The sequence below is a fragment of the Protopterus annectens genome, chromosome 4.part0 (genome assembly GCF_019279795.1).
Source record: "Protopterus annectens isolate FY-2018-M chromosome 4.part0, PAN1.0, whole genome shotgun sequence".
NCBI classification, from domain to species: Eukaryota; Metazoa; Chordata; order Ceratodontiformes; family Protopteridae; genus Protopterus; species Protopterus annectens.
The window spans coordinates 1,868,071,347-1,868,096,247 of record NC_056733.1 but is presented as its reverse complement, the minus strand read 5'-3'; the positions used below and the strand labels follow the sequence as shown (position 1 = coordinate 1,868,096,247).

Sequence of the window (24,901 nt, the reverse complement as noted above, 5' to 3'; positions counted from 1 at the left end):
AGAAATGAGCCGCATAGAGAAGTTGACTATAGAGTTAAGGGTCGCCAGCTGGGAGTTAATCTTTTCCTGAGACCCCACAGCTGATGGATCCTGAAGGGTATCACCCAGCTCCTTGAGAAGATTCCTTTGAAGGCGGGTGAAATGGCACAGATAATTCAGCGACCGCATGGAAAAGGTCGCTGAAGAAAACATCCGCTTCCCGTACCTGTCCATTGTCCTAGATTCTTTATTAGGTGGCTGGACAGGCACCGAAGGGTCAGCCAACTCCTTCTTAGTGGCTGCTGCCACCACCATGGCATCAACAGGGACATCCTTTGTCAGAAACTGTTTGTCAGATGGGGCTGTAATGAATTTAGTGGGCCTGCGGGGAGCTGGTTCCACTGTTTCCGGGGCTGTCAATGCCTTCCAAGCCACCACTTCCATGAGCGGGTCGAAAGGCAGAGACACACAGGAGGTGGAATGGCGAGAACCAAATGCATCCAGGTACATCAACTCATCCTCAGAAGGGTTAAGGGCAGTCCAGTTCCCCCTCTGCCTAAGGATCTCAAGGATGTCTGAAAAGGAGACATCCTCTGAGGGGGACCTTGGGGACCCTTCCGAATCCTCCAAGTCGGTGTCAGATGTGACTGACTCAGGGGAGTCAACATGTTTCCTCTTGCATTTTCTCTTCCGAGGGGGCTCCTCTGAATGATCAGGGGAGGCCTCGGTAGAGGAAGATACACCCAATGGGGTGACCTGGAGGGTCTGTTCTCCACGCTTGGGGTCAGGAGGGTGGACAGAGACTGATGCAGGCACCATGGGGGGAGGAGCCGAAGGGGTCGATTGCGGAGCCGACACAGGAGTCAGCACGCTCCTCATGACCTCGAAGGCACCCCTATTAGGCAGAGAAGAGGGTCCCTGAAGAGATGTGAACCCCTCCTGGTACCGAGAGGGATGGCTCCGAGGTCGATGTTGGGGCCGAGCTCACCTGCGCCAAGGCCCCGAGAGGGAGAATGGGGTCGGACAAGGGTCCGATGCCACTCGCCCCCTCAGAGCCGACGAGGGAGTCTTGGCACCTGGATCCCTCCAAGGACGGAACCAATGAAGAGATTGGAGCCGACGAGGGAGCCGAAAGGTGTGGTATCGGCTCCGACGTTCTGACGATTCGAGCCCCAATGAGCTCCGGCTCTGAACACAGTGGAAGAGTTGGAGGAGGAACTGTTGAAGTCACAGGGATAGCCACAGTCTGTTGAGAAGGGCTGGTCAACATTTTGGCCAGTGCCTGTGACTTTAGGAGCCTACTGACAACCCTCTCCGAGTCATGATCGGATAGTCTGGCAGACCGAGAGGAGTGGGACCTATGGCTCTGCTCTGATTGAAGCAATGGAAACCTCAGAACCAAACAAACGGACTCTAAAGAGGGGGACCTCGAATGTTTACGGTCGGAGCCGACTGAGGTCTCGAAGTGTCGGTTCCAGCCGGAACCGACGAGGAAGCAGGAGCTCCGCTCAGTGATGGTTCCGAACAGCTAGCCAATGGTTTGGCGGGCTTTAAGGATTTTCCTGACTGAGGCTTAGCCGGGGATCCTCCTGGCTTAAGTAAGCCCCTCAAAATGAGCTTGTTCCTATGCTCCTGCAGGACTCTTGGACTAAAGGTGTGGCAGACCGAACAAGAGTCCTGCAGGTGTAGGGGGCCCAAGCAATAAACACAAGAAGTGTGACGTCTGTCAGAGACATCTTCTGACAGCACTAGTCACACTTCTTGAAACCTGAGACTTTGGTATCTTTAGACATATTAAAAAAGGGATACCAAAGGGAACAGGAACTAGTGCTTAAAACAAGGCACACACGCACTAGGTAAAACTAACAGTAATAATAATAACTATAACCACACAACTATTACTAACAAATATATATATATATATATATATATATATATATATATATATATATATATATATATATATATATATATATATATATATATATATATATATATATATAAAATACAAGAACAAACTATAAGACTAAGTAAAAGTAGCTAATAAGGCCTAACACTACCCTAAAGGTGGGGGGGACTCTGTAACAACAAAAAAACGAGTTTCTAAGTGGGATCTCAAGGGGTACACAATCTAATTAAACTAAGAGGGAAGATTATCAAAAAATAAGAGAATATTGACAGTAAAAATACAAGAAAAGATTTATACGACCTGGAGCCGGTAAAATCGCAACCTCGTAGCTGAAGCGGCAAACGAGATCTGGGTATCTGTCGCCTAGCATTGTGGGATATGGGGAAGCCTTGAGCTGGTAAATAGCTCTCGAGCTTTAGTAGAAGGCCGAGTTGGAGCCGAGGATCGGCTCCGAACCCATCCAGCAAGAATGAAGGCGAGATAGACAACTTAACATCAAACTTTACCTTTCGCAATAATAGGTCCTCAAAAAGCCTTTGTGTTATAGAACTGCTGATTTTACTAAGTTTCCTAGGTCAGAGAGAAGAGGTACTTATGCATGCAGAAATTGTATGGAATGCAGACATATACACACGGGAGGACCTTTTATACATTCCAGTTTAGGTTTTAAGATTGACCTCAATATCTATGCTAATTGTAGGACCTGTAATGTTATTTATTTTAGCTATTGTCTTAAATGTTTTTCTTTCTATGTAGGTAAAACTAATCATTGCCTTAAGGACAGGATACTACAACATTTTAGGGACATCAGGAATATGAAAGAAAACAGTGCACTAGCTATGCATAACATGAAGGAAGGCATGGACCACACATTTAAGTTTTTAGTACTTCAGATTGTAGCTGCTAAGAAGAGAGGGGGAGACTTTAAAAATACTACTGAACTAGTTGAACAAGAATGGATTTTGCGATTCCATGCTGACAAGCCTCTGGGCTTGAACAGCATGGTTTCACTTAAAACCTTTTTCAAGGCAATGCCACCGAAGCATTGATTTTATTGTTTTAAGAGTTGCTATACAGTGTTCCTTTAAGTAAACTATGTTTTAATTGTATGATGTCATAATTAGTTTGATTGTTTTAGCATTTAAATGTGATGCTGTTTGTTTGATTGTAGTCTGAAGAAGCGGTGTATCCATGAAAGCGCTTACTCCATTAAATGCTTTTGTTTTTAACCTTGTTACAACCAGTGTTATTGTTTTCTCTTAGTACATTTTTTTTTTTCATTGGTTGTTTTATCAGTTTGGGAGTTTTATTTAATAATATAGATCTCCTCAGGTACCCTATTACAGTTGAATTGCTTACTCTAAATAGTCTGTAGTGGTGTGTGTGTGTGTGTGTGTGTGTGTGTGTGTGTGTGTGTGTGTGTGTGTGTGTGTGTGTGTGTGTGTGTGTGAGTGTGTGCGCGTGCATGTGTGTCATGGGTCTTTTTTACTTCATCCAAAAGTCATTTCAACGTAGCTGACTTGATCGACCCCAAATCAGCAAACTAACTTTCTGTGAACGAACCCATCAAAAAAATTCACTAGGGAAAGTAATCACCAGGCCAACACCATATCGGAATGCAAACTGTAGTATATCAAACCCACCCAAGTGGGGGGCTTTGCCCCCCACACCCCTCCAATGTGGGGGGCTGTGCCCCTCACACCCCCCTAAATATATATGCTAACTTCAGGATCAAACTGTGATGGGGAAAAGGGCAAAGTTGTGCTGTTGGTTAAATGCTTCCTTTCACTTGTGAAATCTTTCTGAGTAGTGAACATTCATAAAAATTCAGTTCGCTGATTTGGGGTTAATGAAGACAGCTTCATTGAAATGACTCTTAGATGAAGTAATATAGATTCGGGTGTGATACAGGAAAAAGGACTAGCAATCTGCTTGCACTCTCCTACTCTCGTAATAAACTCTGTGAATGCCGTTGGTTGTTCATGAGGTCACTGTGGATGGCGTATGTTGTTTATGCTGCAGTGTGGATGATTTTGGTTGTTTATGAGATCTCTATAAAAGTCAGTTGTGAATCGAGAGCATTGGATGGGTAGTAAACAGTATTAACAGTGACTTTTTAGCAGTAGTATGGTGAGTGGTATCGCAGTGACTATTATTCTGTTTAGTATCATCTTATTCAAATTTATACTCTTCTGAGTTATGATGCAGATCCCACTTTTTCTTTCTTCAGGCTGATTTTACCCACAGCACAGGGGGGGGGGGTAAGGATATTTATTACAGCACATTTGTATAAAATCTGGAATCTGGAAGTCAAATGGAAAGGCTGCAATTTCTGAATTAACATACTTGTGATTAGAAAGGACTTCTAGACATGCTTTTGTACTGCATTTTCCTCAGCTGATACAATGTAGAAATTTAAAGCATTATTGATGTACATAAATTACAGTGACATTAAGTGGTGAGTGCTTTTGGCAAGTAAACCTCCTATTCAAGCTTTTCCATCCTCACAGAATGAACATTTAAACCTTACACGCACATTCTAATGTATAATTAATTACTCGTTTTTCTACCATGCTGTATAATTAATTACCTGTTTTGCACCATGCTCATTGTCATCCAGTCTGGTGGGTAAACATTCTTCCCAATCAAGTCTTTAAACATAATAAAAGTCTCCATCAAGAAGTCCTGCAAATGTAAAATAAAATATTACAATTGCCAAAAAAATGCTGCAGAAAATCAGCATGCATCTGAACTTCATTCAGTATAAAAAGATTGCTTTCTTGCAGCACTGATGGAAGGCTATGCCTTTATAAAGTTATATTACAGTGTCTGGTAGACAGAAGAAACAGTTCAGCATCATTTATCATTCTGTTGTAGAGCTTCTGCTTGAAGCACTGAAGCTCTGTTTTATGACAGAACTGTGCTTTGTTAACATACAGCTCTGTTTATTCTTGTTATCATGTCCATCACTAAGAAAGACAGAAGTAGTCTCCTTGGAACTAATGCAATCAGTTTTCACCAGGATTTGTGGATGGGGAGAAAAACACATTATGACACTCATTCTAATGTTAAGAACTGTGTTGCTTTGGAAGTTTCCATGGCCAATGAATCATTTACATGTATCTTTTTTAGTCACTGCACTATTGCTGACACCGTTACATATTAAACAGTGGCTTAAATACAGTAATTTATTTTAAGTGCAGAGAGCTATAAGTGAAGTTTGAAACGGCAGTGCAGTTTATCGCCTCCTCTGCTTTTCTTACCCTATGTTTAGCTTACATAGTATGTACGTCATGGAAAGGAAGGACAGATGGATGGCCTCAGCAGGTCATGAAGTAAAGATAATTTAAATTTATGCAAACATATAAAGTATATAGACAATACACCATCATTTTCCTTTCGCAGCAATGAAATCACATACTAAAATGCAGATTTCATTGACATACTAGACAAATATGCTACTCTCACAAAATGGTTAATCTGTCATTTCATACAAGCAAAAGTTTCTTTGATGAATTAATATGATTCTATATCATTTATCATGAATATTTGTTAAAAAAACAAAACAATGAGTTGTGTGATAAATCTTTTCAATGTGGAACATGGGAATTTTTAAGATTCAAAAAAACGGAATGTCCAACATAATGAGATATAGCCAAGATGTTGTCATAGTTTAATTAGAAGACAGATCAGACCCATTTTTTCAAAAACTCAGATTGAATCCGTGACTATTTACGGCAGTGATTTACACAAGATGAAGTTTGTGGTTCCCTTATTATGGCTTCTATTACACAGTGATCAATATTTTAATTCCATTTTACCAGAGAGATGCAGCTTTACATACCTGAGAGGAAAAAACTTAGGACATAATTTGGGTGAACATAAACAGTGTAGACCTAATGCCCATACAAAGGATAGTTAGACTAAACCTAGGAGTTGTTTTTCATATGGATACTGAGATGTTTGTACACATAACAATCAAATGAACAGCTTCACTACTTGTAATACCAATAAGTGTTTTTCGATATATGTGATTTTATTATCCCTACAATCAAATGGATGATTTATCTGGTGGGCTGTATATGTTGTATATTCTACATCAGTCAGATATCTAGAGCTTTTATTTTATGGATCAGGGAACACCAAAATGATATTTGATAAAAGAAATTATCTACTGCACTTTATAAACATAGTATACACCATTCTACAGTCATTTTTTACATTTACTGGAATTGATCAATGTTTTAAAAATCAGCCTAATGCATGCCATCTACACAAAAGGCTAAATTACAAAGAATGAATGTGGATTACTAACACTAAAACTCTATTTTTTTTTCCAGGACTGAACAATGCATTTGAGTGATTTTTAGCCTAACTCCATAATATTATATATATATATATATATATATATATATATATATATATATATATATATATATATATATATATATATATATATATATATATATATATCAAGTCTGGGTTTACTACATATTATTACTTTAAATACAATTTTTTTTAATTCTTTCATTAGATGATATACTTCAGGGCACCTAATGTCCTCAACGCACATACAAATATACATATTGTCTATAAATATTACTAGTTTTGTTTTTTATTAATTTTTTATTATATTTATATTCTTTCCACTAGATGAGCTGTACTACAGGACATCCAATTCCCTTAATGCATACATTAAACTATCCCCTTGCACATTAGGATTTTTTATGCATTTTTGATTAATTGAATATTAATTGTTTTACATACTTTTTGTCAGCAAGCTGATATATATTGGATACATGCTGCTATAGGTTCATAGCCTGGTACTAGGTTAACTGCCCTTGTGGACCATTTTAAGCCTAGCCAATTACCCTACGTGAGAATAAAACCCTGCAACTTGCATTTGGTAAGGTAAACACCTTAAGCATTATGCCAACCTCCCACATATCTCATGAAATTAGGACTTGCCATGTGATTTGGCATTAGAATATTTAAATTTGTGGTTCAAAAGTACTTTTAGATTAACTGAAGGTGTATTGTGAGCAGCAAAACCTGTTTTTTACTGCATTTTAGTATTCATCAACAAAGAAACACTTCTGACACTAAAGTCCATGGTACTGGTTTATCTATTTGCTGCAATATTGTGCTTATACATTGCAGTGCAGAGGGATAAAGTTCTCTATAACCCAGCTGGCTCAAGTTAAGTTAGCTTGAGTGTTGTTAAGATCCAACACAGTGAATGTGGGAAGGAGCGGCCAATGCCAGTTTACCCATCCCTGGGGGACGAGTTGTTTTTTTCTTGCTGCTGTGCTGGTACTGGATGACATACGAGTTTGTACCTAACCTCTTGAGTTTGTCAACAATGCTCGAGTTGTGTATTCTGTCAAATGCCTTGGCCAGATCAAAGTAGGTAGTGTGAACCATTTTGCCCTCATCCATTGCTTTGGTTGCCTTCTCAAAGACTGCCAACAGGTTGAGTAGGCCTGATCTGCCCTTGACGAAACCAAATTGGTTCGGGTCCAATGTCTGGAGGTTTACTATATCTCTAAACAGAACCAGTGGTAAAGCAAACACTCACTATACAGACCTAAACCTATACTGTCACATCAACAATACTAGACCGGAAAACAGGTTTCTGGACATAGTCCCCTTTTCTGGAATAGGATTGCATATCAGGTTGGGAGTTGGCGTAATGTTTAAGTTGCTTACCCACAGACAAAAGGTACAGGGTTTGATTCTCACCTTTGAAAGTGAAACTGGCTGTGCTTAAAGTGGTTCAGAAGATAAGCTAGCCAGCCTAGTATTTACCTATGAACCTATCAAGCAAAGCACTTTTCTAGCAACCTTTAAAAGCAGTCCAGATGACTCTAGTGTGGCAAAAAAATTTTCATCTTGGAAATATGGGAAAAATATGCTTAAAGGAGGTTAGTGTTAATCTGCTACCAGTACCAGATTATGTGGAAAAGCTGCTTTATAGTCTCCTTAACCATAATCTTAGTAAGAGTCTATCAACATATTGGGCTTAATAGACATCTTTTCCAAATCTTTTACTACATATCATGATTGGCAGTAGGCATGGGAAGAGACATATCATTTGCTAGAATATTCAAAATACTAAAAAACCACAAAGTAGCCAAAAGACACAGGTGAACGAAGCAGTTAGGAGCCAACTGTACCAGAAGTCGTTCCAGAAAAGTATATCCACAAAGGTAATTCTTGGAGGAATTACCTTTGTGGATATACTTTTCTGGAACGACTTCTGGTACAGTTGGCTCCTAACTGTTATTTGCTAGATTATGATAATTTACTTGGTTTAGAGTACCAAGACCTTGAGAATTTCAAGGTTCATGTCATGTGGAATCTGACAAGATATTATGAAGTCATATAAATATGGAGATGTCCTGGCAATTTTCAGTGTGCATCTCAAAGAATGGAAGGTGCTGAACCTGGGTTTGGTGGGAGTGCTAATAATACCCTGAAACTATGTTTCAGTAACCATGTACGTATGAATGTGGCTTTGGGTCAGGAATGCCTGAACCTTAAGTATTTTTTATTTAAACTATTAGCTTTAAGTAATGCTATCTGCTATAGGCTGAACTGGAATCTGATAGGCTTGCAGTTAAGAGAAGAGGACTAAAGCTCTGACTTGTTAATGAGCAGTTTCCTGTTCCAAATGTACATGGTTTGAATCTCCCCACCTTCATTTGCATATTGTGTGGCTCTGAGCAAATCTTTTAACCAGACAATACTTTGGGCAATTGGGAATTTGGACTAAGTCCCTTAATGGTCTCATGAACCATATGCCTAGTAACTACATAAGAACTTATACTATGCTGGTATGCACAGGACCTAGACTTTAATAAAAAAGATGTTATAAGGACTACAAAAGGTTTAGACATTATGTGAAAACTGTGAACTGAGAGTTGTCAGACATCCCTGACAAAGCAGGTTGGCCTATTAAACATCTTCTACTTTAGTATCACTCAGTGGATCTCACTAAAATGGCACTAGTTAATTATCCATTGCTAAAATAGATTATTTTTATGTGCATTTTGGCATAATTTCTAGTGATGTTAGAAGCTTGCTTAAGACTGAAATTACTTGCCTTGGACACATTCACAAACAGATCCACCCTGTCTCCCTGTATCACCCCTAGGATGGAGCTATTAAGATTATTTATCCTATTTAGCATAAAAGTACTGGATTATATTCTCATTCATTGAGAACACCCTTAGTCAACTCTAAATTGTTGAACATTTTTTGCTTCAAAATAAATGAATGAATGAATGAATGAATAACTAACTAAATAAATAAATACATAACTCAAGCTTCTCATGTATTATATCTATCCTACAAAGTACATAATTCAGCTTGTGATTTACATTCGTGTTATCATCCCTCTCAGTCCATTTGGGCAGGTTGTCATTATATTAACTGCTAAATAATATGCTTTCTTTTTCACAATGCTCATTTCTTAAACCTCTGTAGAGGATGCATGTTGTATTTATAACATGTCTTTCTGTATCTTACCATCACTTTTCTACTTATTGAAGAGAGCTTATTATGTCATGTACCATTTTCATGCTTGGTTGTCTTTGGCTTGGGTGGATGATGAAAAAGGTCATAGCGCTAGTTTACTTAATATTTTAACAAATAAATAAATAAACACATTTAATGTGCACTTTTCACGCCATTATTTTATCTCTAAAATCTACCTTCAAAAACAGTAAAAAGCCTATATTGTAGGCCTCTCACCCCATCCACAAACCTAATTCTGTGAGTGCTATGAGTTGATGAACTGACTGGTATAACTTTGACAGATGGACCTAATTGATCATTGCTAATGCATGAACTTCAGAACAGTAAGACCTGTCATATTCCATCTATCTGTCCTTTTCTTTTTGCATCCCACATATAATCATGGTATAAAAAAGGATGAATTACAACAAACAGTGACAAGCACTAGATTTTTAAACTTCAGAAAATGAAATTTTCAAAGGTATCATCAATGCTGTATACTGTTGACTAAAAGACTGTGATGTATTTTTTGCTCATTGACATTGGGTAGTGGCTTAAAAGAGTCAGTAGACCAGTCCACTTACTCAGTGAACAAATAGTAAACAAAATAATACATATTTAACACATGTCTCCGATTTTTGGCTTTTGTGACTGATTAATTTTTCTTCCCTGAGATAGTGGATTCACACATTTTACAAATAGATAAACAAATCTGTACTTTTAAATTAATTTTAATGTGGTGAAAGAGTGTTACAAAATGTACAAACCCTGAAGGTGAGTTTTTGCTCAGTGTGATCCCACATGCCGGTAGGCTTCATTAACATGTAGATCCTTAAGTTATGCTTTCACTTTTTCAAAAAAAGTGAAGAAATGTTTTTCTGTTTGTTTAAGGTTAACAGTTTTTCTTTTACAGAATTTTTAAGCTTTCTTCTATGCATGTTATGCTCCCCCCGGCTTTGAAAAGTTAACAAAGAACTATCATGAGAATTATAAATCAACATAGAGTTTTAACCCACAGGCGTACAAAGAAAGGTGGATTCTCCAATGGGAGATGAGGGAAAGCTATATGGACATGAGCTGCAGTGCCTACATGGACTTAGGCCTAGAGAATTTTTAATGTCTGCATACATTTGGCAATCCATGCAATTTACAATTATGCCATGGAGTAAATCATACCAGCATGTTCTATACAGGCTTAGTACCTCCTTTCCGTATTTTAAATCTATTGTGAAATTGTATGCTACTGGCAAAAAGGCAGAAGCTTTTGTAGATCAGAGTGTGTGTTGTGACTTTAAGAAGCATTTCAAAGTGAGGTCGCTTGTGTATAAATAGAGAGCACGGGCAGGCAGCAGTGCCATTTTGAGTGAACAGCCAGAGTGTTAACATGTATGAGTGCAGTAGTCAGTCTGTTTATAAGTTTATTTAAGTTTAAGTTACTAAGCCTCAGTCCTGATGTGTTTGTATATAATAAAGCTGCTTAAATCGAACCCACAACCATTCATCTGTTTTATCCTGACTGGACAAACGACATGGTGTCAGAAGTGGGATGTCTGAAAGACATGGTGTTAGAAGTAGCATGTCTGAGTGACATGGTGTTAGAAGTGACATGCCTGAAAGACATGCTGTTGGAACCAGGATGTCTGAGCAGCAAAAAGCCAGAAGTCAAGCCATGAGGTGCACAGTTAGAGATGGAGGTATACAGAGGAATGACTCATCCCAACCCGTTCAAACCATTGAAAAAATGTCAGAAATGAATTTCAGGTAATTAAATATTGCATAAATAACTGATATACAAAGCATTTGCAAAGCACAAAATGCATTATTATTCAAAGGAAAAGCACAAAACGTATTATTAAGTGAAATGTTCAAAACCATGATAGTTGATAGAATTATTCAAAATACTTATGAGAGCATTCAGAATTACTTCTGATTTGTATAAAGAGCATGTTAAAAGTAAAATGAGCACAAACAAAGTATAATGAGCATGATAGAAGTCAAATGAGCATAACGAGTATAATAAAAGGGCAAAATGAACATGGAAAAGCAAAGTGACTGCATTTTTTTAGTAAATGACCATGTTTCTTGATATGCGCTACTATTTCACATTGACTAAAGCCATTCAAAGTATAACTAGAGTTGTTCAAACTATTTCAGTGTGCAAAGTGTTTGCAGTGTGTGTTTATTACATTACAATTATTTTGAAGAGTTTACTGTATGCAAATGACAGTTATTACGCAAAGTGCTGTCATTTCAAAGTGTTTTTTACACGGTACAGAGTTATTTTGCAAAGTACAGTCATTTTGAGAAGTTTCTTGTGCTGTGTACAGTTCATTTGCAAAGTGCAGTCATTTCAAAGTGTTTCTTACATTGATAAGAGTGGTTTCACAAAGTACAGTGATTTCAAAGTGTTCTTGTGCTGCGGAGACTTATTTCACAAAGTACAGTTATTTTAAAGAGTCTACTGTGTTATTGAGCATAATTACAAGTTTTAGGCATAAATTTCTGACATATATGTATGTATGTTTGTACATAATTCCAAGAGTCTTTATTACTGTGTGTTGGCATGGCAGAGGCATTTTGCAGACCCAGTCCACTTGTATCTGATCATAATGTTGCAGAAAATTGGAGAGTATTTGAGCAGGAATACAATATTTTCATAAAAGCAGCTTTTTCTGATAAAGATGGACATACAAGGGCATTTATTCATTCTGCTTAATCTAGTGGGGTCAGAAGCCATTGAAAGAGAGCATTCATTTGTGTATGCACCAGCAGTATATGCAGGAGAAGGGAAAAATTGTCATACTGTTGTACAAGCTGAATCAAGGGAGGACCCTGAGTGCTTGAAACATAAATTTAGAGAAATGTGTAACCCCCAGACAAATGTTACATTGGAGAGGCACTTACTTTATATGAGAGACCAAAAGCCAGGATAAACTCTTGTAGCTTATATTACTGACTTGAGAAACAAAGCTAAAATGTGCAGATTTGGTGATATGAAAGATGAGCTGATAAAGGACAGACTTGTGTGAGGTGTTAATAATGCTGCAGTGAGAAAGATCGAGAGAGTGATTTAAAATTGAGCAAAGCCATAGAGATTTGTCAAATACACGAGCTTACAGAAAGGCACACAAATATGCTTGCAAGTGATCAGAGCATGGTTTCAGCAGCCTCTAGAGCAAACATAGACAGCATGTAGCATGTGGTTAACAGAAACAGGCCTAAGAACATGACAGCTACAGCCCCTGTGGAATTTCCAGTGACAGCTTGTACCTTTCCAGCAAGTTCTAAGACTAGCTCAGTAAAATGGACATACTCAGTGCAGCACAAGGATGAGTCAGCAAAATCCAAGTCAAGTCTCATTGTTAACTGTCGTAATTGTGGTGCCAATCACAAGTCCAACAAAAAGTGCTTAGCATTTGGTCATCAATGCCGCAAGTGCAAAAAATGGAACCACTTTCAAAAGCTTTGTAAATCAAGCAAGCCTCATTCATTTATTAAGAAAGGTCACTCAAGAAAGCAGGTTGATCATATAGAAAGCTGCAGCTCTACTTTCTATGTAGATGGTGTATCAGTGGTTGGTGAAAAGGTTAATGCAGTAAATTTGTCGGCAAAAAACAAAGTGTTTTGTACTCTCCTGATTAGTAAACCCACAGAACTCAGAGTGGACAATGGCTTAAATTGCAATATTAAGTCAGCAGAAACATTTGCTAGATTAAGAGCTGGTGAACAACGTAATTTGACCAACTGTGTGAAGCTTATTGCTTATAGAGGTGAATAGATTCACACGAAAGGCGCAGTAGTGCTTCCATGCCATTCAGTTGGGAACAGTTACAGTTTGCATTTTTATGTAGTCAGAAGACCTATACAGTCATTATTAGGTCTGAGAGACAGTTTAAAAATGAAACTGCTTTCTTTTACCAAAGACGTCTATCATGTAAGCACATGTTAGTCCCAGTTTCACCAATGCTATTTTCACAGAGTATGCTGACATTTTCAAAGACAAGCTAGGTAAACTTCCAGTTGTATACTCTATGAAATTAGACCCAGGGGTGAGTCCAGTGGTCTGCCAAGTAAGAAGAGGTCTGACAGCTATGTGAGACAGAGTCAAAGTCCAGTTAGATAAAATGGTGCAGCAAGGTGTGATTTGTCCAGTTACAGAACCAACTGAATGGGTGACTTTCATGGTAATCACTCATAAGAAAAGCTCTGATGAAATCATAATATTTATTGACCCAAAAGACTTAAAGCATTAAAGAGACCCCCACCATCCTATGCGTACAGTCGAAGAATTTGTTACCCTCATGCCAATTGCCACTGTTTTTTCTCTCTTAGATGCAAAGAGTTCATTTTGGCAAGTAATGCTTGATCACAAATCTTCACTGCTGACTACATTCAGTATGCCATTTGGCAGATACAGATTTATCAGAATGCCTTTTGGAATAAAATCTGCCAGTTAAGTCTTTCAGCATGCAATGAAGCAAATTTATTTCAGGCTGTGTGTTATAATAGTAGACGATTTACTAGTTGGAGGCAATGGTGACGCAGAGCATGACAGAAACTTCAGGAAAGTTTTGGAAAGAGCAAGTAAAGTGAATCTAAAGCTCAATCCTTTGAAATGTAAATTCAGGCTACCAAAAGTTACTTATGTCGGTCATTTATTTACCTGTTCAGGCTTACAATCTGATACTTCGAAACAAACAGCCTTTCTTGAGATGCCAGCTACAGACAATGTCCAAGCTTTACAGAGTTTACTTGGCATGGTTAACTATTTGGGCAAGTTTATAGCAGATTTCAGTGAAGTATCAACTTCTTTAAGAGAGTAGACATGCAAAAATGTTACCTGGTCCTAGATGGAACAATGCAAAGAGAGCATTTGATGACCTGAAACAGAAAATTGCCAGTCCACCAATGTTAAGATACTATGATGTCCACAAACCAGTATTTATTTCCTGTGATGCTTCAAAGTTTGGTTTTGGTGCAGTTATTCTTCAAGAGGCCAGACCAGTAGCCTATGCCTCTAGAACCTTTACCCAAACAGAGATTCAGTATGCTCAGATTGAGAAGGAACTTTTGGAAACTGTGTTCGCATGTTCGATGTGCCATGATTCTATTTATGGCCAAGCTATCCAGATTGAGACTGATCATCAACCTCTACTCACTATTTTAAAAAAGCCTATGCATACAGTTCCTGCAAGACTACAAAGAATGGAGCTCAGATTACAAAAGTACAACTTCAAAATGGTCTATACAAAAGGAAAACCTCTTTATCTGGCTGACATCTTATCCAGATCGCCCAGAAATACTGCAGAAAAGCTTGACGCAGAGAATTTTGACTTTGATGTCAAGGAAGTGCATACTTTTTCTACCACAAGACTTGAGCTAAGAGATCATACAAAGACTGATCAAATTTTGCAAAAGCACAAGCACTTCATCAATGCTGGATGGCCATCAAAGCAATCTTGTGTACCAACAGATGTGTAACCTTATTTTCCTTACAGCCATGAGATGTTGTTGGAAGACGGTATCATTTTCAAAGGTCCTAAAGTTGTCATTCCTACTTCCTTACAACATGAGTACATCCAGAATTTGCATAGTGGCCACCCAAATTTTGAAGCTATCAAAAGAAGGGCAAGAGGACTAGTATTTTGGCCTTCTCTGTCAAAAGATATCGATAAAGTACTTTCATCTTGTTCAGTATGCAATAGTACTAAACCGCATTTGCAAAAAGAGCCACTTCAGCTAAACCAGATTCCTGAACTACCTTAGTCAACAGTAGCCACTGACATATTCAAGTGGAACAGTCAACATTACTTAGTGTTGGTAGACTCTTATTCAACCTGGTTCGAGATTCATCTGCTACCTAACCTAATGTCCAGTACTGTCATTACTAAGTTGAAATGTCATTTTTCAATCCATGGACATCTACACAAAGTTATTTCTGACAACGGTGCCCTGTTTACCAGTCAGCTATTTCAGAAATTTGCAAAAGAGTGGGACTTTATCCATGTTACCAATAGTCCTGAGTACCCACAGTCAAACTGCCTAGCTGAACGTGCAGTACGAAGTGCAAAGTGATTATTAGAGATGTCAAAGCATGACAATACTGATGTTTTTCTGAATTTGCTTAATCTTAAAAATATACCCTGTGACAATTTACTTGGCTCACCTGCTCAGAGACTTCTCTGCAAACCAGAACAACCCTGCCTATAAGTTCCAGTTTGTTGTTGCCTAATGCTAAAAAATACCAGAGAAATCAAAGCCCAACTATTCAAAAAGTGTTCATTCCAGAAGTCCAACTATGACAAAATGAGCAGATTTCTTCATCCAATGAAAGAAGGAGAGATAGCGAGGATGCAAACGGTGAAAGGTTTTGATCGAATTGGTGAAGTGAGTGGTGTATGTGGAGAGCAGAGATCTTACTTAGTGGAATCTGAGGGTATAGAATACATTAGAAATTACAGGCATCTTCTTCCCATGTCTGAATCGATATCGCAGCATCATACCTATGATAAAGACTCTAGATCTCAGAGCAACCCAGACAATGTTCCTGTTGAAGGGCATGTTTCAGTGCCTATTCCCATTCCTGATGCTGTCCCAGATGTCCTTGAAGTTGAACGTTAATTAAAGACAGTCCCTGTTGCTAAACCCAGTCCTAATTTTGATGTCATATAATCAGGTTGTATTTCCAGACCTAGTGTAAAATGCACAGCAACCTTGACATGATTGTTTCACTTGTAATTAGTTCTGTCTAATTGCATGTCAAAGGATGATTTCTGTACAACTGTATGTCAATGATTATTGTCATCATTACTGTGTATGATTTATTTCTCAGAGGGAGGATGTAGATCAGAGTGTGTGTTGTGACTTTAATAAGCATTTCAAAGTGAGGGTGCATGCATATAAATAGAGAGTATATGCAGGCAGCAGTGCCATTTTGAGTGAACGTCCAGAGTGTTAACATGAATGAGTGCAGTAGTCAGTCTGTTTATACGTTTATTTAAGTTTAAGTTACTAAGCCTCAATCCTGATGTGTTTGTATGTAGTAAAGCTGCTTGAATTGAACCCACAACCGTTGGTCTGTTTTATCCTGACTGGACGAGCGACAGCTTTAGTCCCTTAAATTGTGATATATGTTTTCTGGTTAGTTCATTGTGAAAACATATTGTTCAGTGCTACTTGCACATACTTATTTAATGTATTTGTGAAGTATGAAGTATGGTCATTTGAGGAAAATCCTTTACAGTCCTACTTCTTTATGCTAAAATATCAAATGCATTGTGTAATTCAACAGAATGAGCCAATTTGAATTAAAAATGTAGAGTCCCTCTCACTTAAAATAAAAACAAGTCTTGTGGAGTCCTCAGTTGGTAATGCAAAGGGGACTTCAATAAAAAGTAGAATTATGCTGATGGAGAAATTTATCACTGTCATGTCAGCATTTCTAGGTCTTTCTGTGTTTAAAATGGACTAAAGACAAGCATTATAACCTGTACTTTGAGAAGTATTGCCAAATGACATAAAACAGCATTGTAATATGACAAAATTTTCAGGTTAATTCTAAATATTTGAGAAGAACATTAACATATCTGAAAAATGCATGTTACTTTGTACAGTCTGCACTTTGACATTTAAAGGTTCTGTTAGATGATTTCTTGAATTGTTTTGATAATCTTCTTTTGTGCTACTTAATCTGTTTCAAAAGGTACTTACAAAGGATGGTACATTTATGCTGTAATCAATGTAATCTTGTCAGCTAGGACTTTGGTTTACTATATGCATGCAGTAGTGTCTTCCTTATTCATAAAGAAAATGAGACCAAATCCGGACTGTACGTATACCTTTATAATTATAAAACTGATCTGATGAGTCATGTCTCTTACAATGACTTTTTGATTTCTAGCTCATCTCAATAGCTTTACTAAAATTCTTATTCTGAAGAACTCGGGTACATAGAGTACTGATGTCATGACTTCTTAAGTATATTAACCATACAAGTTATTATCTTTTCTGATCAATATTTGATCTTTCTATATTGCTGCTGCATACTAAAGTCCATTACTGGCTTAGTGAAACGTGACAGACTGTCAAGGGGCTTTGTATCATGTACCATATGTTAGATATAAACTAAGTCACATTTTTGAATCTACAGAGAATTAAATAGATGAACATAATATACAAGTGTTGCCAATGCTCTCCTCAGACTAATGGATAAAAATCATATAATTTGATCACAGAAAATGATAGCTCACACCACTTAGTCTTCCATTTCTCTTCCTATTCTGTAAGTTGCAGATAAACTTTGTCAACAGCTTAGTTTTTCTTTTCTTTTTCCTTCTTTCCCATCCTATATAACAGCTATCACATACCTGTCCTGTGCATTATTTAATTTTGTGGTAGCTCTGTCACTATTTATACATACTTGTCCAATTTTCTCAAATAGTTTTTGTAAAATAATTCTGCTTTGTGTCTCTCCAAAGCTATTCCGATTTTTACTTTCAAAAATATGTCCAACTGGAACTCCCCTTTGAAACAAAATATATTTTAGGACCTTATGTATTTCATTAAGGCACTTAATGTCTCTGTCGCACAAGACAGCAGGTATTAATTAAGTCTGTTCTTCTATATCTTTTGATGCAAACTATGCCTCATTTTTGTTACCCACCCCCCAATGACCTGTATTTATCCTATATTGCCACAGTGATGTGTTCTCCAGTACTGCATCCACAAATGTATAATAAGACTTTACATTATAGTGCTGATGCCTCTTCCTGCAAATCACAGTATTTCTCCAGCCTGCTTTGCTTCAATCTCACACTGACATCTGATGTAATTAGCCATGGTCTTCTTCCTCGTTTGATGTTGATTTTGACTGTCCACCAGCTGAGTGCTCTTCTCCTGATTTCTTCCCTTTCATTTAAATATGCATTTTTACATTGCATTTTCAGTCCCATGATTTAGGGCATTCCTTCAATCTTGCCAGGTTTCCATACCCCCTTTCTACAGCTTCTTGCATGTCAGATTCTTGTAAACCTTGGAACCATCAGCAAGAAGACCATAAAAAGGAATGATTCTAGTTCTTGAAGACTATTAATTCTATCCATTCATCCATAACCCCTTTTCTCATTTCTGTACATGAGATCAGGGTGTCACCCCAACAGTGACAATCATCTAGGGCCAAGATTCACACCACTGGGTGACTAGCCCTGCTGTGGCTCTTGAAGACTATCAATTAATACCTTACTATTCAGTATGCATCCTGTTATTACAGTGATTAGCGCCATTTTGTTTATTTAAATATTGGTTCAGTACTTGGATCCTTGTGAAACAGTTCCTGTAATCCATAAAAACAGCTGTCCTACTGAGGTACGTGCAGAATGAGTCTACTGTAATGTGTCTTTGTTGTTTAATTTGGGTATTGCTGCATTTTACCAAGTTTACAAGCAGGGAAAGGATGATGCCTCATCATTATTGGACTGATAATTCATAGATTTTCACATTAAATATGTGTAAAATTCAGTGGTATAAATAATGTTTGAGACTTGAAATTTTATTTCAATGATTTCTTATGTTGCAATGTGTGTTATATGTGCACTACTTTCCTGCTACTTGGATAACCCAATCTATTTACATTATATAGAGCTTTATTATTTCTCACTATTACCAATTATGTACATCAGTATTAATGTATATATTTTGCTGGCTGATGCACACATTATGACTTGACTTTTTAGCAGCATTCATTAATTTACTCTCTAGAACTGATACAGACATCATGAATAGGATGAATGCAGTTATATACAGGATACTCATTGTTCTCACAAACATAAACTGCAACATTATAGTAAATTATCACTAGTATCTTAAAACCATTATCTAATAGCTGCATTCCATACAGCATTAACTGCTACAGGGTTCCCTGAATTTCTTAAAAACTTTTTTCTGCTGATCTTCTTCCCACATGCGTGTGTAACGATGTGAGGTATTGCCAGCTGTCTGGAGAAGTACGGCAGTGAATGTATAACATATGCCTGCACAGCTAGCTGGAATTTTGTAAATAATTATATGTCATTTGTATATCAAACTGATTTGTACAGATGCTTATGTTGAAAAATGTATTTATAAAGTTGCTTGTGTTAAAAAAATGTACCGACAGTAGGTCTTGACTGCATTGTAACTGATTAAATGTATATGTTTTAACACAGGATACTGGAAGAGAAGTTAATATCAGTCCAGCTAACTTTGAAAAATATTAAAACTTAAATTACTTAATTTAGGCCATAAAGATTGAATCTTACAATTCTAATTGCAGCCAGAGACAAAATGTCTATGTCAGAGAATGGTTTATTAGCTCCTGTAAGAAGAGTGCAAGTGTGTTATGGTTTTATAGCTTCCAGATGCTATAACACATCTCAGCAAAGCTCTAAGTGTGTTTATGGTAACACATATGTGCTAAATTCTGGTTCACTTTCTAACAATGGGGGTAACATGGGAATCAGAAGTCAGATGACCAGATGTATGTGATATTCTGTAATCTAGGTCAAAAATGATGTTTAATACCAGATGAGAGAGTAGCCTCAGAGCATTCTGTTTTTGGAACCTGACAATGGAGGACCCCTCACCTACTTCATCTTTACTTGCTCTAGTAAGTGACCAGGGAACAGTAATTCTTTAAATCAGTCAGGAAAATATAATGAGATTAGTTAAGTACTGCTTTTCCTGTATCTGTGTGAATCTATTCATCTGTGTTATTTTAACATTTCCTGTGATTGAAACACTGGTGTTTACTGTAAATAGATATTTCACATTTTCATGCTCTTTTATTATTTATTATTAAATATATTTAAATGTTTCATTGTGTCTGGTCCTTTACAGAATACTGTAACCTTTGAGAGTACTTATATCTATTTGGTAACTCTGTGACCACTTCTGAAAGCCTTACTGCATTGGCCAAACACTATCTTTAGTATTAATATTAATTTCACTCAGTATAATTGGGTACCCTTGTAAGAGCCTTACAGTAACTGGCTTTGGAGTTTCTGGTGGCAGTGTAACTACCTTATAGTCTGGGCAGAAGGGGGGCATAGCTAGTAAATCTGTGCCAGCCTTTCCCAGGTGTGTGTGTGTGTGTGTGTGTGTGTGTGTACAAATCAAATCTCCAAGTGTGTGTGTGTGTGTGTGTGTGTGTGTGTGTGTGTGTGTGTGTGTGTGTGTGTGTGTGTGTGTGTGTGTGTGTGTGTTTGTGTCAGCTGCTTGGAGCAGGGCACAAAACACTGGTTTCAGAGAGAGGGTGCTGGAGGATTTGGCTTGGACACTCAGCTTAGGGCTCAGTTCTACAGCTGTGCAAGTGGGGAGTCTCACTGGCACCCTGGAAGGGGGGGAGAGAGAGAGAGAGAGAGAGAGAGAAATCCAGACCATGGACTGAGTGTGCTCCCTGTATGCGCTTAAGGGAAATTGTGCTTGATACAGAGAGCTGCATCTAGAAATTTTCCTTCCAAGCGAACGTCCCTCTCCAGTGTCAGTGGTGAGGATTCAAGCTCCTGGATTACTGGCTCAGAGAGGGGACATCACAGCATGATCTAACACTTCCCCCTTCGTCATCTCTGAAGATCAGTCTTTCTAACCCTGAACTATCACTTTTGTATTTAACATCTCCTAATTTTTATTTTTTACAAACTCTATCAAATTCTTTATGAAAATATATTCATCTTTTAGCCTTCTTCATCCTTGTCTTCTCAAGAAGTTTGCAGATTATATTTTAGAACCTCTGGCCTTAATACACAATGTGATTTTCAACAGATATTATTTCCAGTGGGTGTAAAGCCCCTTCTGTTTTTCCCTTTTCATAAGTCTCCTAACTCACACATAGCCTGAATTACATATTATATAAACAGTTAATCCTAGACAGATTTCCTAAAAAGTATAGGTTTCAGCCCTGCTTTAGCACCTCTACAGATATTTTACAACTAATACTACCTTTCTCAGCTTTAATAAAAGACTGCTAATTACTAGAGTCTTTGTGGATCTAAAAAAAACAAAACAAAAAAAGAATTGGAGTCTGGTGATCATTATCTTCGTATTCAGAGTCTGTTTCATCTTAGCTTTGGGTCAAACTGCTTGCCTTGGATAAGAAACTCCGCAAAAGACATCTTCAAGCAAACTATGCTAATTAGTTATTGTCTACAGCTGACTTTATCTTTAGTGTACATCAAGACTCAACTTTCAGACCTGTTATATTCTCTTTATTTGTTAACTGTATCCGTCAGACCTTCATAAAATCAATAACACTCTCTGTGGTGACAACCTTCTTTTAATAATTTCCTCCAATGCTTTTACTACATTGTAAAACAATATTCAGAATGACTTTAATAACATATTCCATTATTTTTTCCCAAAACACAAACTCACAATAACTCCATCTAAGACTAAACCTATAGTATTTGGCACCCCTGAAATATTAAGCAACTATTCTCCTTTACACACTGCTAACTCCAGTAACAAACTCATGAAGGAAGTAGACATCTATAAGGACTTAGGTAATGTTTTTGATCCCCATTTTCATTTTTTTCAGAGGTCTCCTTCAACTTAACTTCTCATGTAGCATTACTCACCTCTTTTCAATTGACACCATGTATTGCATTGACAAAGCATTATTTCTTCATTAGACTATTGTCTTCCTCTCACTGCTTAAGGTAACTCTAAAACTTGCAGCTTCCTATAGAAAGCCTTAATAAAATTCATTGCTTTACCAGCTATACACATCCATAAAAACACCACTATATCTTGCTTTGTACTGCCAACACCCTTCAAATTAATCTTAGAGCCTGGCTTTTTTAGACACTGACATCTGCAAACTACTTTTCCTAAATTTTTCCTAGCTCTTGGCTCTTATCCTGTTTCACTTGAACAACCTGTACTCACCATGGAGCTTTGACAACAATGCAGTTTCTTTGAGAACTCTGTTCATTATAAATTGTACCGAACACACTTTCCATACAATTGCTCCTGCTATGTTAGATATTATTCCTCAGAACATTTATAACGCATCTGCCATCTCTTCTTTCAAAAATGTATTGAAAGCACATTCCTTTAATGACATTTAATGTTGATGTTTCAATATATCATCACAATTTATGATTTTTGACTACACTTTCAAACTTTCCTTGCAAGCCTTATCTATTTTATTTTTCTGTTGACTTTGTTAAATGAGTATGCATTTAAAAATAATGTGTGCATACTTCATATATGTGTTGTAGCATTTTGCAGTACAAAAAAAAGCAAGCAAAAAAATAAATGATTTTTAACAATCTGTCAGGTTTAAATAGATTTATTTAAAAAGGGAAATGAAAAGATCAGCCTTTTTTGCCATAATGTGGTAAACAAAAAAAATGCATGTCAGTTAGTCTTTTCACAGTCCTTATAGTGGTCTTTGACAATCTAGTGCATACAAAAAATTTCCCTCTTTATTCAGACAAGATATTTCTCATAATTCTCAAAAAAAAATGTTTGCATGCAGCATAACAGTGATAACAGCCTTTAACCTTTACTGGTTTCCTCACTCAACTCAGGAATCAGGAATCTACTTCCTTAGGGACTAGTAAGCCTGATGTAGCTATACAAGTATCTGCTGCCTATAATTTGCCTGCCTGATTCGGACTCTCTAACACACCATTCCCTGTACTCAGCAGTGTGTTTCCCAAACTCAAGGGCAATGCACTTCCCTGGTTCAGTACTTACTATGTCATGTAAACCCCCAATAATGCAGGACCACAGTTTTAGCCCCACTGGAACAGCTGTAGACTAGAGGCAGCTCATCCACATTTAATTAACTGTGGTCAGGATGATACTGCATCCCAATGTTGAAGAGCAGCAGGGTCAAAACTCATCTTGACAGTTTTGGGATACAGACTGTATGCCTGTATATCTATCGTAGACTGGCATGGTTATTAATTTATATAAAATTCTTTCTCAACAAACCAGTATTTTAAGGTGGTGAAGGTCTATTTTAAGACAATGCATTCCTTCTCAATAGCCATATACAGTCTCTTAGCACTGCCGTGTTATTTACTTAAGCAACAGATGGACTGCTCATTCCCCATGCATATCACGAGATAAGACAGTACCTATGGCTACATCCAAGACATTTGTGTGTACTAAGAACTGCTTAACTGCTTGGAAAAAAATCATTCTAAACACAATATATCTTTAAGTTAATTGTTCTGTTTCTACTTGTGAAGATAGGTAAAGTCTGCCAGCCTAGCCAGAAAGTATTTTGTAGATAATTCTGTCATTTGTAAATATTAATGTAAGCCGCAGGCTTGTTCTCTTAAATGTGAAAAGACTGCATTGGATATTGAACTGCAAAAATGTAACAGTGCACTCTGCTGTAAGAAAGCTAAGTCAAGCATTTTATGACCGTCTTTGATGTCAAAATTTGGAGCCGGTATGTCTAGAGGGAGTTATCCTGCCTATTGTTTTAAGACCAGAATTAATGGCTAGAATTTGCATGTATAAATGTCCTTTATTGCTCTGGTTTCTGACCAGGTGTAAAGATTGTAAATGTAGTTTCTATTAGCCTGGGAACACCAGAGAAGTGTGAAGAATGATGTCATGTGAAGCAGTTCTGTGTTATCAATTTAAAGAGAGAGAATCAGAGAGCTCTGTGCATTTTGTCTTGAGAACATCCAACATCACCAGCACTGCTTTGCTCTATATGTAAGTTATTTAGAATTGTTTTCTCTCTTAGATATAGCTAGGAAATAGGAAGATTAGACTAGTTTGTTTTTCTATGATGTCAGAACTTTTGCTACTGTATTATTTTAAGTATTTCTCTGTGATCTTTGAACTCTTAACTAGCACTATGTAGTAAGAAGTATTGTCTTGTGTTTTTATTATTTATTAAGAAATATTTTTAAACCTTTCAACTGTGGCTGTTTTGTGTAGAGATAAATTAAGCTCTAAGACTACATTGCATGTATATAGTGATGCTGCACCAAGTCACTCCAGATATGTCTTGACTGTTAAGTCACACTTGCCATTTGGATAATAATATTGCACAGTAATAATTGGACACCCTTTTAAGGGCCTTTGAGTAGCTGATAAATATTAGTGGGTGATGGCAGCAGGTACTACCTTTCAGACTGGGCAGAAAATGGACACAGCCGGAGAACCTGTGCCATCCTTCCCTAGGAGTGTCTGTGTGGTTGTGTATAACTCTTATCTCAAAATCTGTGTGTGATAGCTACTTGGGCAGGGACACGAAGCACAGGTTGGACAGAGAGGGTGCTGGAGGTTTTAGCTTGCCTACTAAGCTGAGATCTGGACCTATAGCTGTGCCAGTGGGGAGTCTTATTGGGGACCTGGAGAGAAAGGAAGAAACCAGCCCCAAACTGACTGTGATCTCTGTCTGCTCTTAAGGGAAATTGTACCTTACTATGTGTGTATTTATTACCCTTTTTCCTATATGGACAGCCCTCACTGATGTAAGTGGTGAGGACT

General features: G+C 37.5%; 1 protein-coding gene across 1 annotated transcript in view; it reads right to left on the bottom strand.

Annotated features, from left to right (window-relative positions):
- Positions 1–24,901, bottom strand: part of DOCK2 (dedicator of cytokinesis 2) — a 4,134,711-nt gene that overhangs the window by 1,129,324 nt on the left and 2,980,486 nt on the right. The window contains exon 29 of the mRNA XM_044069535.1: positions 4,479–4,573. Within this exon, the coding sequence (XP_043925470.1) occupies positions 4,479–4,573 (95 nt within the window). The remainder of the gene's footprint in view (positions 1–4,478; positions 4,574–24,901) is intronic.